General features: G+C 33.5%; 1 protein-coding gene across 4 annotated transcripts; it reads right to left on the bottom strand.

The window, feature by feature from the left end:
* Positions 1–1408: 1408 nt before the first annotated feature.
* Positions 1409–4017, bottom strand: LOC111409078 (60S ribosomal protein L30-like). 4 transcript variants are annotated; one of them, XR_002705421.1, is made up of 6 exons: positions 3890–4017; positions 3670–3775; positions 3458–3559; positions 2295–2363; positions 2111–2212; positions 1409–1679 (listed from the first exon to the last, which is right to left on the bottom strand). XR_002705421.1 is itself a non-coding variant. In XM_023038982.1 (5 exons), exons 1-5 carry the CDS (start codon positions 3908–3910, stop codon positions 2172–2174), a joined length of 339 nt encoding a protein of 112 aa, XP_022894750.1. In that variant the 5' UTR covers positions 3911–4017; the 3' UTR covers positions 1900–2171. The 4 variants fall into 4 exon arrangements, 1 of the variants encoding a protein (XP_022894750.1); XR_002705419.1 differs by having other exon boundaries at positions 1409–1668; XR_002705420.1 differs by having other exon boundaries at positions 1409–1638.
* Between the last annotated feature and the right edge of the window lie 13167 nt (positions 4018–17184).

Raw genomic sequence — 17184 nt, 5'->3', positions numbered from 1 at the left:
GCAGTGTGAGGATTCAATTCTTGAAACATGGATTGAGACTCTTTGTGAGCACCAATGTACAGGCAGCTCTTGTTCCTTGACCTGTTGGGGCACATCTCGCGATTAACCTCTCTCACGATGCTCTAGGGGCGGGACGGTGGAGGACCTTAAGGGTTGGGGTTCAACCTTTAACATGGCCGCAAGGGCTATCTCGAATGAGAATCCTTGTACCCCCGCAAAGTTATCTGTAGCTCAAATAGTTGCATTAACGTTCAACTTGAGATGCCCAATCATTGGTGTGACCCAATTACGGATGGTCCACACTGAACCAATCTGGAACACCGTGCACAAAGGCCCATGTCATGCCTTGCACTGTAGCTAAGCACTTCTCTCCTAGTTCCACCATGAAATACCGCATTCCTCTCAATGGTCCATAATAGGCTGCCGATGAGGTCAAGTTCAGCCCTGAGCATTCAATGAAAATGTGCAAACTAGTGGTCTCATCCACTCTACGCCTAAACAGTTAGGATCTATAGGATTTCTCCTCCTCAACCACTTTTCTACCGACGAAAACAAGTCTTTAAATAAACTCCAAAGGAAAATCAAGTTTTTTTGTGGTAATCTCAATCCTAACATCACTTTCCACCAACCTTTTCAGACTAGAAGAACTAGACCCCTTTTCTTCCACCACTTCCCCTTCCAATGGCCAATACCCACTCTTGACTCTGTAAATTCCCTTCCTTATAATGTCATATCATATGGTCATTCCTACCCATTCTAAGAGGGATAGATTGAATTACCTCGATGACAGTAGGAAGGAAATACTGAGAGACCAGCTCTTCATCTCATGCACTGTCCTAATAAAGCAATTCTTGCACTTGCACTTGCACTAGCACTTGAACTTGAACTAGAACTAGAACTAGAACTAGAACTAACCCCCGTTCAGCCTAGAGATAGGTTTACAGGAATGAGCACATGGCAACCATGGGTTATCATAGATATTAATCCTTGTTCCACCTCCAACCCTCCATTTGACCACCCTTAGAATCAACTCATGTCCCAACAGGATACTTTTCCACAGGAAAAAACAAGAAGGTATAGCTATATCTTCAAGGAAGGACTTGTCCAAATATATTTACTTTTGGAACCATTATCATCCAGATAGTCGCCATTTGTAAGCGGACTCCCTGCCTTTGTAGCCACTGAAGACTAATTAAACTTTCTCAACTCCCGGAATCAAATCCTACATCCCACCTTTGGCTCAGAGTTTCTTCCAACTAACCTAGTCGTCGACCCATTCTCAATCCTACCAAAATCTTAGAATCGTCGACCTAAGATCCCTACAAAGTGAGCCCAATAATTTGAATATGCACACAATATGTGGGAGATACTTAAAGAACTATTTTAACCAAAACGTTTTTCTGCGTCCTGTAGAAAAGACTTATTTTTCACCCTTTCACATTATTCTGCATGTTTTTAATTCTCACAAATAATCTTTGTTGTGTATGTGATTCATATAGAGTGAAACATAAGTTAACTTGATCGAAATAGCCGATGCCGGAGTGGAGTGAGAAGAGCGGAGCTCATCGAACGGAACGGAGAGAGAAGTGATGGCATTAGCCTTGCAGGTTGTAATTCACTATTTGTTTGTCAGGGACCCTGAATAGGTTGGGTGCGGGAGCAATGCCCCTACGCTACAACTAAAAATAATTAGAAACATTTCAGAAAACATCCAAAAAAGTTTGATCTATGCCTAGTTCCTGGACAGAACCCTCTCATGCTGTTCAACTAGTTCGACATACCAAAAGTAATATCGGTCGTTATTTTAAAGCGAAAAAATACAAAAACAAAAATTAATATTATCCTTACATTCTTTGAATGGTCATTCACTTTAAATCACAGGCGTATTCCCCCAAGGCATATAATAATATCATTTGAGATTCTGATTCTTAATATTAGACAGCAAACAAGATGCAAATCATGCTTAGGCATCATGAAGAAATTGCACATCTACTACAGCATCATGAAGTGTGAATTGATAGGCACCAAAACTGTGTTTGCTAGAGCAATGAAAACAACCAAAACTAAAAAATAGATTAAATTTTAAAAACCTGGAGAGTTCTATACTAACATTTAGAAAAAGGAAACTCTTCAAGTCCAAAATAACCGATACAACAAAGAAAAAAATCCTCTCAGTGTTCACCAGGCAGTGACTTAATGATGTCCGAGTCACCTGAATTGCAAAGAAGTAAAAGTATAGTCACGATGACATAAATGATGGGGAAGAAAACTAAAGCAACATAAATTTGAGGTACCTGGATCAATAATGCTTAGGCAAGAAACACGGAAGTATTTGCCACAGGCAGTTCCCAAGTCAACATTATCTAGCAAGAAGACAGCAAAAGAAGACACTTCAGCACAAGCCAGGCAAAACAATAAGTTACGAATTCTTATCTCAAGTACAGTTCTCAAACAACAAGAATACTGATTTCTCATCTCAAGTACAGACCTTAAGATACATTAATTGCTCACACTATGCAGGCTGTTATCTGCTTCAAAAGGTTTACCCCACCCTTCCATACTGGACTCTTCTTCACTCAGACCATGTTAAGTAAGCTTTATTTGTGAAATGGCATTCAAATATGTTCAAGAAAATTTGGAGAAGAGATTAAGGATACAAGTCCTATCATCATTTGCCAAAGTTAGCATGTAAATAATTTACTCAATAACCAAATTAATGGGGATGTTTCACTTGTCATCAATAGCATTTATATGAAATCATTCTCCTAGAGAATGCTAGCTATTATTTGAAATCAGTCTCCTATGATGCACTGATACGAATACATGTGTCCAACACCACATATGTCAGATACACTGGCACGCGATTTTCAGAATATTACAGATACATCAAACACTTCTTAGTTTAAAAAGTTAATTGATCTGGATAAGGATTGGAAATTCATTGCTTTAACCATCCAAAACCTTGTATAAGCAATTTGTTATAATTGAAAACTAGACATTTAATTGACTTGGTAAAACTGATCAGATCTCACCATCACAAGAGCCCATAGCTTAATCTTACAATCCAAACACACAGCAGAAACATGGCACATTTCACCACAGCACAGCACACGTTTAAGATAGCTATATCAGTATAAAACGATGCTATATCCAATTGCACCTAATTGGGAAGAAAAAAGTTAGGCCTTCAACTACGCCTTAGGTAACCGATTAGTCAACTTATAAGAACTAAGTACCTTTTCCAAACTACAGAACATCCCAGGGATGCGGTATGCTTAGATTAAAGTATTTTCCTCGTTAGGAAAGAAAATCCACAACAATCAGCTCAAACAAAAACTTAAATAATAGCCGACAAATCAGTGCAGAGGATAAATGAAGTTCTAATAAGAAACTGAATGGCATTAATCAAAGGTAAATTCAAGAAACCTTTAAAAATGATTTAAGAACTAAAGCTTACTTCCATTATAGTGGTGTACGCCAACTTTTGAAAGCATGGCATAGTACTCGATCTCAGATTTCCTCAGTGGTGGACAGTTGTTCGATATCAGTATCAGTTTCCCTATCATCATTAATTCCCCCAAAATCATTAAACAAAGAAATCAAATTTACAAAAACTTAAATATAACAAACAAATAAAGTATGATTTCAATCACTCAAAAAAAGAAAAACCTTTGGAGTTACGGAGAGTTTTGAGTACGGTCTTGTAACCAAGGGTATACTTTCCGCTCTTCATAACAAGAGCGAGCCTGTTATTGATGCTCTCATGAGTCTTTTTCTGGAAAACAAAAAGAATCAGAAAAAGAAAAGAATTATAAAGGTTTAGATTTGGAAGTACACCGAAAATCAAAACTAGATCAAGATCAGATGAAAGACAGAGCGAGAGCAGTACAGTTTTCTTTGCAGCAACCATTGTGAAGCGGCTACAGCTGGGATTTTTGCTGAGACTGAGATGGGAGAGGAGTGTGAAACCCTAGTTTAACAGATGGGGAATTTTAATCATAAATGGTTACAGATGGGCGGGGTTCAGTGATGGCTGGGCTTTAATTTGGGTTCAGGTCACTGTTGAGCTGGGTATTAGTTTGGGTTTGGGTTAAGTTTGGGCTGAGTTTTTGTCTAGGTTATATTACTGTTGGGCTGGGTTTTACATTGGGTTGGGTTTAGATGGACTGGGTTGTGTATTGGGTTGGGTTTTATATTGGGCTGGGCCAAGATGGACTGGGTTTTATATTGGGCTGGGTTTAGATGGACTGATTTGTAATTTGGGCTCGGCCACTGTTGGGCTGGGTTTAGATGGACTGGGTTATATTTTGGAGGATCAAATTGGACTTCTCTAATAACGCGAAGGATGAAGTTGATGTTAATTAGTACGTGGAGGACTGAATTGAACTCAACAAATAGTCAAAGGATGAAATTTGTGTAAAACAATAGCTGGAGGACAGAATTCAACTCAACAATTGGAGGATTAAATTAATGTTAATTAATAGTTGAAGTAGCGAATTGGACTTCCCTTGTAAATGAAGGATGAAAACTAATGTTAATTATAATAGTTGGAGGATGGTTCCCTAATAATTGAAGGATGAAATGTATGTTAGTTAATAGTTGGAGGACCGAATTCTACTTTTGTAGTAATAGAAGGACGAAATTTATGTTAATTAATAGTTTGATGACCCACTTGGACTTCCCTAATATTTGAAGGACGAAATTGATTTTAATGAATAGTTGGAGGATCAAATATACTTACCAAATAGTTGAAAGATGAAATTATATGTAAATGAATAGTTGGAGGATAAAATCATACTTACCAAATAGTTGAAAGATGAAATTATAATTAAATGGATAGTTGAAGGGTCAAATTATACTTACCAAATAGTTAGAAGATGAAATTTTTGTTAACTAATAGTTCAAGGATCAAATTGAACTTATAAAATAGATTAGGATGAAATTAACCTAAAATCATAGTTGGAGGATCAAACCAAATGTTGATAATAGATGGAGGATGCAATTGTTGTTAATGTATAGTTGGGTGACCAACCTGGACTTTTCTAATAGTTGAAGGAAGAAAATGGACTTCTCTAGTAGTTGACGGATCAAATTGATGTTAATTAATAGTTGGAGGAACAAATTAAAATCACCGAATAGTTGAAGGATGAAATTTATGTAAAGAAATAGTTCGAGGATTAAATTTTTGTTAATTACTAGTTTGAGGATGAACTTGATTTTACCTATAAGTTGGAGGAGCAAATTAAATTTTCAAATTGTTGAAGGATGAAATTTATGTAAAAAGATAGTTGGAGGATTGAATTGGTCTTTTCTTAAACTGGAAGGATTAAATTGGCTGTACAGAATAGTTGGATGACCAAATTGGACCTACTGTTAGATTAATGATAAAATTAATGTTAAACATAGTTGGTGGACGAAGTTTTATTTCACTAATAATCGAAGGATTAAAGTGATGCTAATTAGTAGTCGGAGGACCGTATTGGACTTACATAATACGTGAAGGATTCAATTTATGTTAATATAATGTTGGAGGACCAAATTGGACTTTCCTGATACATGAAGGATGAAATTGATTTTAATTAGTAGTTGGAGGACCAAATTTAACTTTACAAAAATTGGAGGGATGCAATTTTTGTTAATCAATAGTTGGAGGACGAAATTGGACTTTCCTAATACATGAAGGATGAAATTTATGTTATTTGAAAGTTTGAGGATCAAATTGGACTTGTCTGTACATGAAGGATGAAAGTGATGCTAATTAGTAGTTGGAGGACGGAATTAGACTTACATAATACATGAAGGATGCAATTTATGTTAATTTAAAGTTGGAGGACCAAATTGGACTTTCCTGATACGTGAAGAATGAAATTGATTTTAATTAGTAGTTGGAGGACCCAATGTAACTTTCCAGAAACTGGAAGGACGAAATTTATGTAAAACGGTAGTTGGAGGACCGAAATAGAATTATATAATACATGAAGGATGCAATTTATGTTAATTCATAGTTGGAGGACCGAATTATACTTACATTATACGTGAAGGATGCAATTTATGTTAATTTAAAGTTGGAGGACCAAATTTAACTTTCCAAAAATTGTAAGGATGAAATTTATGTAAAACGGTGGTTGGAGGACCGAATTAGAATTACATAATACGTGAAGGATGCAATTTATGTTAATTAATAGTTGGAGGATCGGATTAGACTTACATAATACGTGAAGGATGCAATTTATGTTAATTTAAAGATGGAGGACCAAATTGGACTTTCCTGATACGTGAAGGATGAAATTGATTTTAATTAGTAGTTGGAGGACCAAACGTAACTTTCCAGAAACTGGAAGAATGCAATTTATGTTAATTAATAGTTGGAGGACCAAATTGGAATTTCCTAATACCTGAAGGATGAAATTTATTTTATTTGAAAGTTTGATGACCAAATTGGACTTGTCTGATATGTGAAGGATGAACGTGATGCTAACTAGTAGTTGGAGGATCGAATTAGACTTACATAATACGTGAAGGATGCAATTTATGTTAATTAATAGTTGGAGGACAAATTCGACTTTCCTGATACCTGAAGGATGAAATTGATTTTAATTAGTAGTTGGAGGACCAAATGTAACTTTCCAGAAACTGGAAGGATGAAATTTACGCAAAACAGTAGTTGGAGGACGAAATTTTATTTCACTAATAATCAAAGGAGGAAAGTGATGCTAATTAGTAATTGGAGGACCGAATTAGACTTACATAATACGTGAAGGATGCAATTTATGTTAATTAATAGTTGGAGGACCGAATTAGACTTACATAATACGTGAAGGATCCAATTTATGTTAATTGAAAGTTGGAGGACGAAATTGTGCTTTCTTGATAGGTGAAGGATGAAATTGATTTTAATTAGTAGTTGGAGGACCAAATGTAACTTTCCAGAAACTTGAAGGGAAATTTATGGAAAACGGTAGTTGGAGGATGAAAGTTTATTTCACTAATAACGAAAGAATGGAAGTAATGCTAGAAAGAATGGAAGTAATGCTAATTAGTAGTTGGAGGACTAAATCAGACTTACATAATAAGTGAAGGATCCAAATTTTTAATTAATAGTTGGAGGACCAAATATGACTTTCCTAATACGTGAAGGATGAAATTGATTTTAATCAGTAGTTGAAGGATTAAATTTTTCACAAATGTGAAGGATAAAATTTATATTTTTCCTTGTTGGTCTGGGTTTTATTTGCATTAGATTATGTTGGGTTGGGTTTCACATAGGTTGGTTTAAGATGTACTGGGCTATAGTTTTGGTTGGACTTTCATAGCTGTTGGGCTTAGTTTTACATTGGGTTGGGTTTATAAATGAGGAAATTAGGCTACGTACCCTATAAAAAATGGAGATTTTGATTTATACCTTTTAAACTAATTAAACATTTTTAATACAGTAATATTTATGGCCTAATTATGAACTAAACGTCTACCCTTAAACAAACTTGACAGAAACCACTCCTCTCATCCCTAGAATTCATAGAAACTCTTTTATGTTTCTCTTCATCAACGTTCGTCGATTTCGTCTCCTACTCTCCTCCCATTTCACAGAAAAGTGACTCCAGATCTTTGTTTCTTACGAATTTTTGTCGATTTCGTTTCTGTATTCCTCAATGCACGTTCAATTTCAGTCATTCTGATTCTCATTTTGTGGAGATCTTAAATACCAACCCTAAAAATCCCAAATAGTCGAAACCCGAACTCGTTCCGATCAAAATCCAGTAATCTGAGTCCAATTTCGACTTATTCACTCCAATGCTAACTTTGATACGAAAATTCGACTCTTATTTCTGTAATGGCTGGAGAAAGTAGGTTGAAGAGGAAAATAAATATTGATGAAGAACCATCTTCGAAGACGAAATCTTATAAACCTAATGTAGCACTAATTTTTTCAACTTTCGCTCTTATGTGTACGTTTTATTCTTTGTTCCTTTCCGATTTTGATATTTCCTATGTGACTTTTTTTAGTTTTGTTCCATGCCTTTTGTTTTGTATAAAATGAAATATGTATATAATATTCCAAAACACTGCACGAACCAAAGTTTCATAGAACTTAGAAGCATTATTTTGTGATCCTTGATTTTGTTTCTAAGAGAAAATGGGGAATTATATTGAATAGTTCAAATAGGATTTTGAGATTATTGGATTGTTGAGATTAGAACGGGCATGGGGAGATTATGGGAGGCAACATAAGATTTGTGGGTCTGGAAGCTGTGGTGGGCATTGTGGAATGTGTATGATACAGTTGTCTAATGATGTAGTGGGTCATGTGATTGTATGATGACCACAGAGTACAACGTTTATTCTTAAGTTCTAGGAATTCCAATAAATGTTAGTATATTGATATAACTTTCTCATCATAGTGACATTCGTGTATTTACTGTGGAGTCTCGTTGCTGTATTTTGATGATGAAATATCTTTATGGTGGTTTTGTCACTTTTTTTGGTTTTATGTCACCTTTTTTATAGTTTGTGTCACTTTTTGGACTCTATGTCACTTTTTCGACTTTATGTCACCTTTTTTATAGTTTGTGTCACTAATTTAGCACTATGTTCAAAGGATCGTTGATTGCTCAAAATTGCTTAGCTACTTGTTCATAGTAAGACATGTTAGCTACTAATGGTTTTTCTTTATATTCAATAGAGGATATGTTACTAGTATTATAAATGTAAATATATGTTTATTGATGACTTTTTAAAGTATAAATAAAGTTTGGATGGAAAATACGGGTGTATATAGGTAGATATAATGACCCTATAGAGTTCGTCATACGTTTGTATTGCTGTGAAAGAATACAGGAGCTAGTTCTGAACAGATGTTTCATAAAGAGAGTATATTTGGTTAATTTGTTCAAAAATTCCTAAAGTTGCCATTGCTATAATACAGTCTTCCCTCAATACAAGTGTTGCAATTGTTGATTTAACTATATTATCAATTCTAAACAAGTGCAACACTGCGACTTACTGCCTTTGGCTACAATTATGTTTATTTATCTGTTTAAATATCTATAATAATATTTTTGCATTACATACGTTAACCTTCTTCAGCAATAGTGATGCGTGTATGTATGTATATATATATATATATATATATATATATATATTGAATCTTCATTATAATGATATTCGTGTACTTACTGTGGAGTCTCATTGCTGTGTTTTGATGAGGAAGCATTTCTGTGGTGATTTTGTCACTTGTTTTGGTTTTTTGTCACCTTTTTTATAATTAGTGTCACTTTTTGGATTCTGTGTCACCTTTTTTTACAATGTGTCACTTTTTTTATTTATTGTCATTTTTTTTAGTATATGCACTCTATTAGTTGATGTAAACTACAAATATATTTTTGGTTATTGTTAACATGTTACATGTTCATTTATTAGCACTATATTTTTGGTGTAGAACCTAGAATGAAAATTCAAATAAAATAATCATAACCTGTTTGGTCTTTGTCTGTCACCTAATCTATGTTTTTAGGGAGAGAGCCATCTTATAGTCCATTGGTAGTGCATATTTGTTACTGTTTTATGTCACTTTTTTTAGTTTTTGTCACTTTTTTGACTCCGTCACTTTTTTTAACTTTATGTTAATTTTTTTAAAATTTATTGTTACTTTTCTAAGTGTATGCACTCTTTTAGGTACAAACATGTTTTCAATCATTATAATATGTTTGAAATGTGTATGTTATAGACTTTCATAATGCATATACTTCTTCATAATTCATAAGTATTTCATTCCCTTTTGGCACAACAGAAGGTTGTTTCCTAAACGGTTTTTCTTAATCTCTTACAATGACACCCACTGCAATCCTCCCATAGCATTCTCAGGAAACTCAAACATAAAAATCACAAACATATCCCTAGAGAGGCAATTGCGTGGCTTCCAATTCATAGCAAAATGTATGCTCCCAATGGAACCAGTGTGCTCTATCGAGATTCTTATATAGAATTTTCTACAGGCCTCACTGTCAATAATACCACAAATAAGTTCACTACTGTTGGTTGTGATACTTGTGCATTTGTATCTGGGATCGAAATCATAGGAATAGATATTTTACAGGGTGCCATTCCTGGTGTGAAACCCCGAATGATCTTGTGGATGGTTTATGTTCTGGTCTAGGCTGCTGCCAGATATCTATCCTAAAAGAGGTGTGGAGAGGTTTTTTTTTTTAACTCTATGTCACTTTTTTTTTTATTTTATGTCACTTTTCCAAGTATATGCATTCTTTTCAGTTACAAACATGTTTTCAATCATCTGAGTGCATTAAATTCTTTTTTGTCCAGCTTATAGTTCATTGGCAGTGCACTATATGTCACTTTTTTTTAGTTTTTGTCACTTTTTTTTTACTCCGTGTCACTTTTTTATTTTATGTCACTTTTTCAAGTGTATGCACTCTTTTAGTTACAAGCATGTTTTCAATTATCTGAGTGCATTAAATTCTTTTTAGGGAGAGTTCAGCTTATAGTCCATTGGCAGTGCACTATATGTCACTTTTTTTAGTTTTTGTCACTTTTTTGACTCTATGTCATTTTTTTTAACTCTATGTCACTTTTTATTTTATTTTATGTCACTTTTTCAAGTGTATGCACTCTTTTAGTTACAAACAGTTTTCAATCATCTGAGTGCATTAAATTCTTTTTACGGAGAATCCAGCTTATAGTTCATTGGCAGTGCAGTATATGTCACGTTTTTTTTTATTTTTTGTCACTTTTTTTTATTTTATGTTACTTTTTCAAGTGTATGCACTCTTTTAGTTACAAACATATTTTCAATCAGCTGAGTGCATTAAATTCTTTTTTATCCATTGGCAATGCACTATATGTCACTTTTTTTTTAGTTTTTGTCACTTTTCTAAGCGTATGCACTCTTTTAGTTACAAACATGTTTTCAATCATTATAACATGTTTGAAACGTGTATGTTATAGACTTTCATAATGCATGTACTTTTTCTTGAATTTTATTTTAAATTTTTCTTTTTTTCTTTTTTTTTTTGTAGGATTGGGATTTATTAATCCCTCAATGTTGTTGGTTTAAGGAAAAAGTAACATTGTTATCTCCACAAGAGGTGATAACAGATTCGAATGAAAAATTTAGTCCATATCAAAGGACTTTATTCAAGAATACATACTTTGGTGCCTTCATTGATTTGAAGGAAATAATCTTACAACTACAGTTGATACACCAATTGCTGCTCAGACAAGTTAAGCAGCCAAATTCTAGTGAGATTTTCAGTCAAAGAGTTTTGTTTGACATCAGGGCTTAAGTGTACTGGAAATGGTGATCTAACTCGATATAGAATGAAGAGTCATTTAAAAGAATAATACTTCAAAGATCACGAAATTGTCACAACAAAAGAGGTTCAAGAAGTGTTTTTAAATCTACCTACTGACACTATAGATAAAGATGTTGTGGATATAGGCATAGTTTATTTGATTACATCCTTCCTATTTGGTACATCCTATCATAAGGGAGTTGATGACCCCTTTTTTTGCCTTGTGGAGTCTGAGTATTTGAATTCTTTTCCATGGGGTATAGAAAATTTTAGTATGACTTTATCATCCCTAAAGAGTGCACTTAATCAGAAAATGAAGAATATTTTTATGGAAAAGAGGTTTTTGGAGTATAGATAGAATGGCTTCCTAGTTTCTTTTCAAGTATAGATTTATGAAACAATTCCTGCTATTGCTCGAAAAAATTACTGCACTAAGTATGAATCTCAGTGTCCTCAGATGTTGAGTTGGAGTAGCAATCAACATATGACATCTGTGGAATTAAGGAAGACCGTTTTTTATTTGATTAAAGTAAGCTTTTTACCCTTTTATTGTTTATATTATTTCTTTAGTTTATCTTTTGTTGTTATTAATATGATTATGTATTTTTCAGTTGTAAGTGAATCACATTGTGCCTCTTGAGGCTGAGAAGGGAGAAGAGTATGTGGTTGGTTTATTTGTTGAAGATTTGGGTGGTGACCAGGATGATGATAATTTTGAGCATCCTATTGTTGGCCTGAAAAAGTTAATAGATGAAGGAAAAACAAAATCTGTTGACTGAGCTAGAAGGTCTACAGAAAAGAAAAACAAAGAAAAGATTAATGAGGTTTTGGGTATTTTTCTTTTTATTATTTTCTGTTCACCACGCTGAAAGTTTTTTCAATGATTCTTATTATTTTTGCATTCTTTTCAGCAAGTCCAGCAATCGAATGAAAACCTTTTGAGACGGCTATCCGAGGTTGAACTGAAATTTGTTCAATCAAATGATCTGATTTTAAAACGAATCTTAGATCTTGAAGTTAGAATCCAATCAAATCCAATTAAGAACCGGCTAAAAGATGTTGAAGAAAGGGTTAAAACGAATTGTGGAGATTGTGGAATCTATGTAATTAAGTATAGGGATGTAAACGAGTCGGGCCGAACCGGCTCGCGAGCCTAAAGTTTTGGCTCGGGCTCGGCCCGGTTAAAATGGCCGAACTTTTTTGCGGGCTCGAGCCAGGCCGAGCAAAAAACAAAGGCTCAGCCCGAGCTTTTGCTCGGGCTTTTTCCGGGCCGAGCCGAGCAGGCTCATTCCCCCGCCCAAATTTTTTTATATATTACTGCTGCCTTTAAAAGGCAGCCTCAGAATAATTTAATTTAAATTATTTTTTTTATTAAAAAGCTCGCGAGCTCACGGGCGGCTCGAGCCGACGAGCCCGATTGCCATCCTTAATTAAGTATGTCCAGTACATCATTAATGGAATGTTAAATGAGATGCCAAAGTCTTTTAATGTTCCACATCTTAGAAGAAATTTGACAGCTCAATTATATGCTTATGGAAAGAAGAAGCAAGAAAAGGAATATAATACAGATAATGAATGGGTGTCAAAGGAGATGGAATAGCAATATCCTGATATGATAGAGAAGTAGGTGATTTTGAGGAAGTGAAGAAACATGTCTTGTTTTAGTAATGACATGTCTTGATTTGTAATGACTGATTTGATTTGGTTGGTAGTTGATGTTTTGTATGTAATGACTGATTTAGGGAAAAGTGGCAATGTTAATGGCGGTAGACAACTTCAATTGTTAATGACTGATTTGGTAGACCATGTTCTTTCTTTTACAACATCAATGGAGCAGGGATATTGGTGATGTAGCTTCTAACATGCCAGCTTCTATATCATTTTTTTAACATACTAGTTGTTTCACTTAGTATAAACATATTATACTACTCAAGTCACCTTTTTTTTTTAACATATTAGTTGTTTGTATGTCACTTGGTATAAACTTATTCTACTACTCCAGGATCAGCTTGTATAATGTCGCCTTTCCTACCAAAAAATGACATAATGCCACATTTTTAACAAAAAAGTGACACTGCGTCACTTTTCTAACAAAATGCATTATTTGTCAATAAGTATGCTTTTTAACGATGTGTTTTTGTGAAATTTTGAACACTCTTACAATGTTAATGGAGTAAGGAATAATGTCACCTTTTTAACAATATATTACCTGACTATAGTTTTAAACACAATAGTTTCTTGTATGTCATTTTATTGTTAAAAATGTGACACATGTTACCCGACTATAACTTTAAACACAATAGTTTCTTGTATGTTAAAAAAGTGACATAATGTCACTTTTTCTGCATCACTTTTTTTAACAAAAAGGGGCATTATTTGTCAATAAGTATGCTTTTTAAAAATATGTTTTTGTGAAATTTTGAACACTCTTACAATGTCAACTGAGCAAGGAATAATATCTCCTGTTTAACAATATATTACTTGACTATAGCTTTAAACAAAATAGTTTCTTGTATGTCAAAAAAGTGACACTGCATCACTTTTTTTAACAAAAAGCAGCATTATTTGTCAATAAGTATGCTTTTTAAAGATGTATTTTTATGAAATTTTGAACACTCTTATAATGTCAATGGAGCAAGGAATAATATCGCATGTTTAACAATATGTTACCTAACTATAACTTTAAACACAATAGTTTCTTATATGTCAAAAAAGTGACACTGCATCACTTTTTTTTTAACAAAAAGCGGCATTATTTGTCAATAAGTATGCTTTTTAAAGATATGATTTTGTGAAATTTTGAACACTCTTACAATGTCAATGGAGCAAGGAATAATGTCACCTTTTTAACAATATGTTATCTGACTATAGCTTTAAACACAATAATTTCTTGTATGTCAAAAATAGGCGTGGGCGCGGGTCAGTTCGGAGAACCGAACCAAAGTTTTCGGGTATCTAGTAAATGGAACCGTCGGGTCCAAATATAATTATGGAACCGTTCGGTTCTGTACTATAATTAAATTTTTTAACATTTATAACAACATTATATAAATACAATTAATGATATATTCAATGGTTTAGGAATGCCATAGACTAGTAGACTACCTTGTTCAAATGATCGCTACCGTCAAAGCTTCGGTCGACGATAGTTGCAATCTCGATCGGAGGTCACAGCATCGGCCGACGATTGTATCGATTTTGAAATGTCAGCGAGGCTGCGAGAGTGAGTACGAGAGTCGAGACAACGTTATGCACTTTAGTATAGGTGTTTAGAATTATTTAGTGGATTGGATCTTGTTGGGCTAAGAAATGAAACAATAAAATGGGTAATGAGGCCAAAAATTAAAAAAAAATTGAAATGAAACAAGTTATTGGGCCAAAAATTTAGATTTAGAAATTGTTAATTTGTTTAGAAAAAATTAAAATTAAAATAAAAATAATTTGATTTATTCAATCTAAAAAAAATTAGAAATATTCGGTTCTTATTCGGTTCTTAGTCTAGAACTGAGAACCGAACCGCACCCGTCGATTCTCAATTCAGATACCCATTCGAGTATTTAATTTGACAAAAATCGTCAAGTTCGGTTCATGTTCGGTTCGGAAGATTTGCCCATCCCTAGTCAAAAAAATGACATAATGTCACTTTTTCAATAAAAAAGTGATACTGGATCACTTTTTGTTAAAAAAGTGACATTATGTCACTTGTCAATTAACCAAATGTGGATCCAATATCAATGGAGTATGAATACATTATCACATACACATACATACAACAAAGAACTTTTAACAAAATTCATCAATTTCTATTGTCACTTTTTTCTAACAAATTCACATACATAATAAATTTCAAAATTGACATTTTGCTTTAAGTATTTTTGCAATTCTTTGAATATTTAAATTGAAAAACGAACAAAACAAAAAATATCAAATAATCTAGTTTCATATATCTTCTAACTTCCTTTTCTTTTGTGGTTTCTTTTTCACCTTTGGTGGATTTTGACATGATCTGCGATTGTAACCATAATTCTCACATCTTCCACATTTTGCACTTTAAATTTTCTCTCCTTTTGATGGTATTCTTTTTTCTTTAGGTCGTCCAAATTTTCTTTTTAGGTTAGGAGCCAAGATTATTCTTACTCTTACCTCATCTTGTACATTCCACTCATTATGATCTCCTAGTGGAAAAATTGATGCACTATATGTTTGAATATACATATTTGTTGTATAAAATACCGAACAATATGAATATGAATCCTCCTTTATCTTTGCAATAATCGCAAGTGCATGTGCACATGGAATCTTGTCCACTTGGAAATGGTTGTATGTGCATGTTCTTTCTTCCATGTTCATCAAACATGAGGCACAACCATCATTAACTTGGTACAATATCGAACTTGAAATTGATACCTATGTGCATTATACAACAAAATACTCTGTCAATTAATTTGTCACTATTTTATATGAAAGGAAGATTTAAAGTGAATATTCAATATGAATAGAAGATACAAATCATGTTATATTAGAAATCTTGATGTTTAATAACAAAACAACAAGTTTATAGCTTTTTACCTTCATTTTCTTTGAGTCCATAGAATTTTCTTTCAGTTTTTTCCCTTACTTGGTGGCAAGTGTTATGAAGGTTGCTCGTGCATTATTTATATGTTTCACAAACCATTATGAAGGTTGCTCGTGCATTATTTATATGTTTCACAAACCATTCTTGCAACAAATATCTGAACGATTCCAATAAAGGCTCTATTGGACAACCTTTCCTTGCTTTTGTTATCGAATTTACCGATTCAACTATGTTTGAAGTCATTGTAGAAAATCTATTATTTGTCATGTAAGCCCTCGACCATTTCTCATAAACAATATCTTTTTGCACAAAAAAGATTCAAAATATTAACAGAAAAAATGATTGTTTTAAGACTCACTTTTGACAAGACGTATCAACACATACAAACTTTTTAAACAAAAAGTGACATCATATCACTATTAACAAAAAATGACATTCTGTTACTCTTTGGTTGAAAAGTGACAAAATGTCACTTTTTATTTAAACTCACTTTTAATAAAAAAGTATCAACGCGTACAAATTTTTCAAACAAAAAGTGACATATCGTGTCACTATTAACAAAAAGTGACGTTTTGTCACCCTTTGGTCTAGAAGTGACAGAATATCACTTTTTAAACAAAAAGTGACATCAATTATTATAGAAGTTAACAATGAGAACATACCAAATGTGATCGAATCCCTGTATTGATTTTATCAAATTGTTTCATATGGAACTCAAAATCAGTCTTAGAATATGCTTTTACAACCCTATTGAAATGTTCTGCAATATTCTCTCCCCTTTTTTCCTACCAAAAGAAGACTTCAAGTTCTTTAGTAAGTGATAGGAACACAAACCGTGTATTGCATTCTCATACATTTTGTGAATTGCATTTTTTTATGCTTGTATGTCCATCTAAGATTATACACAAACCTTCTCACTCACCACATGCTTCTTTTAACATACTTAAGAACCACTTCCATGAATCATTGGTTTCTAAATCACCAATTCCAAATGCTAATATGAAGATATTGTTGTTGGCATCTTGCGTACATGCAAAGAAAAGTGTTTTGTCATAGTTGCCTTTTAAGAATGTAGCAGCTATTACTATAACTGGTCTACAATACTTCCACCCTCAAATAGATGCTCCTAATGCCATGAAGAGGTACTTGAATTTGTTGTCCTGATACGTCTCAATTTTTGTAACTGATTCAGGATTTGTTTGTTCTATCATGTACAAATATTCTAGAAGCTTTTCATATGACTCTGTGGGATCTCCTCTCACTAATTTCAATGCTTTTTCCTTAGATCTCCAAACTTTCTCA

Source organism: Olea europaea, chromosome 14 (assembly GCF_002742605.1).
Source record: "Olea europaea var. sylvestris chromosome 14, O_europaea_v1, whole genome shotgun sequence".
In the NCBI taxonomy this organism is placed as follows: Eukaryota; Viridiplantae; Streptophyta; class Magnoliopsida; order Lamiales; family Oleaceae; genus Olea; species Olea europaea.
The sequence above is the reverse complement of the archived record's forward strand: the minus strand, read 5'-3'. Positions and strand labels throughout refer to the sequence as shown.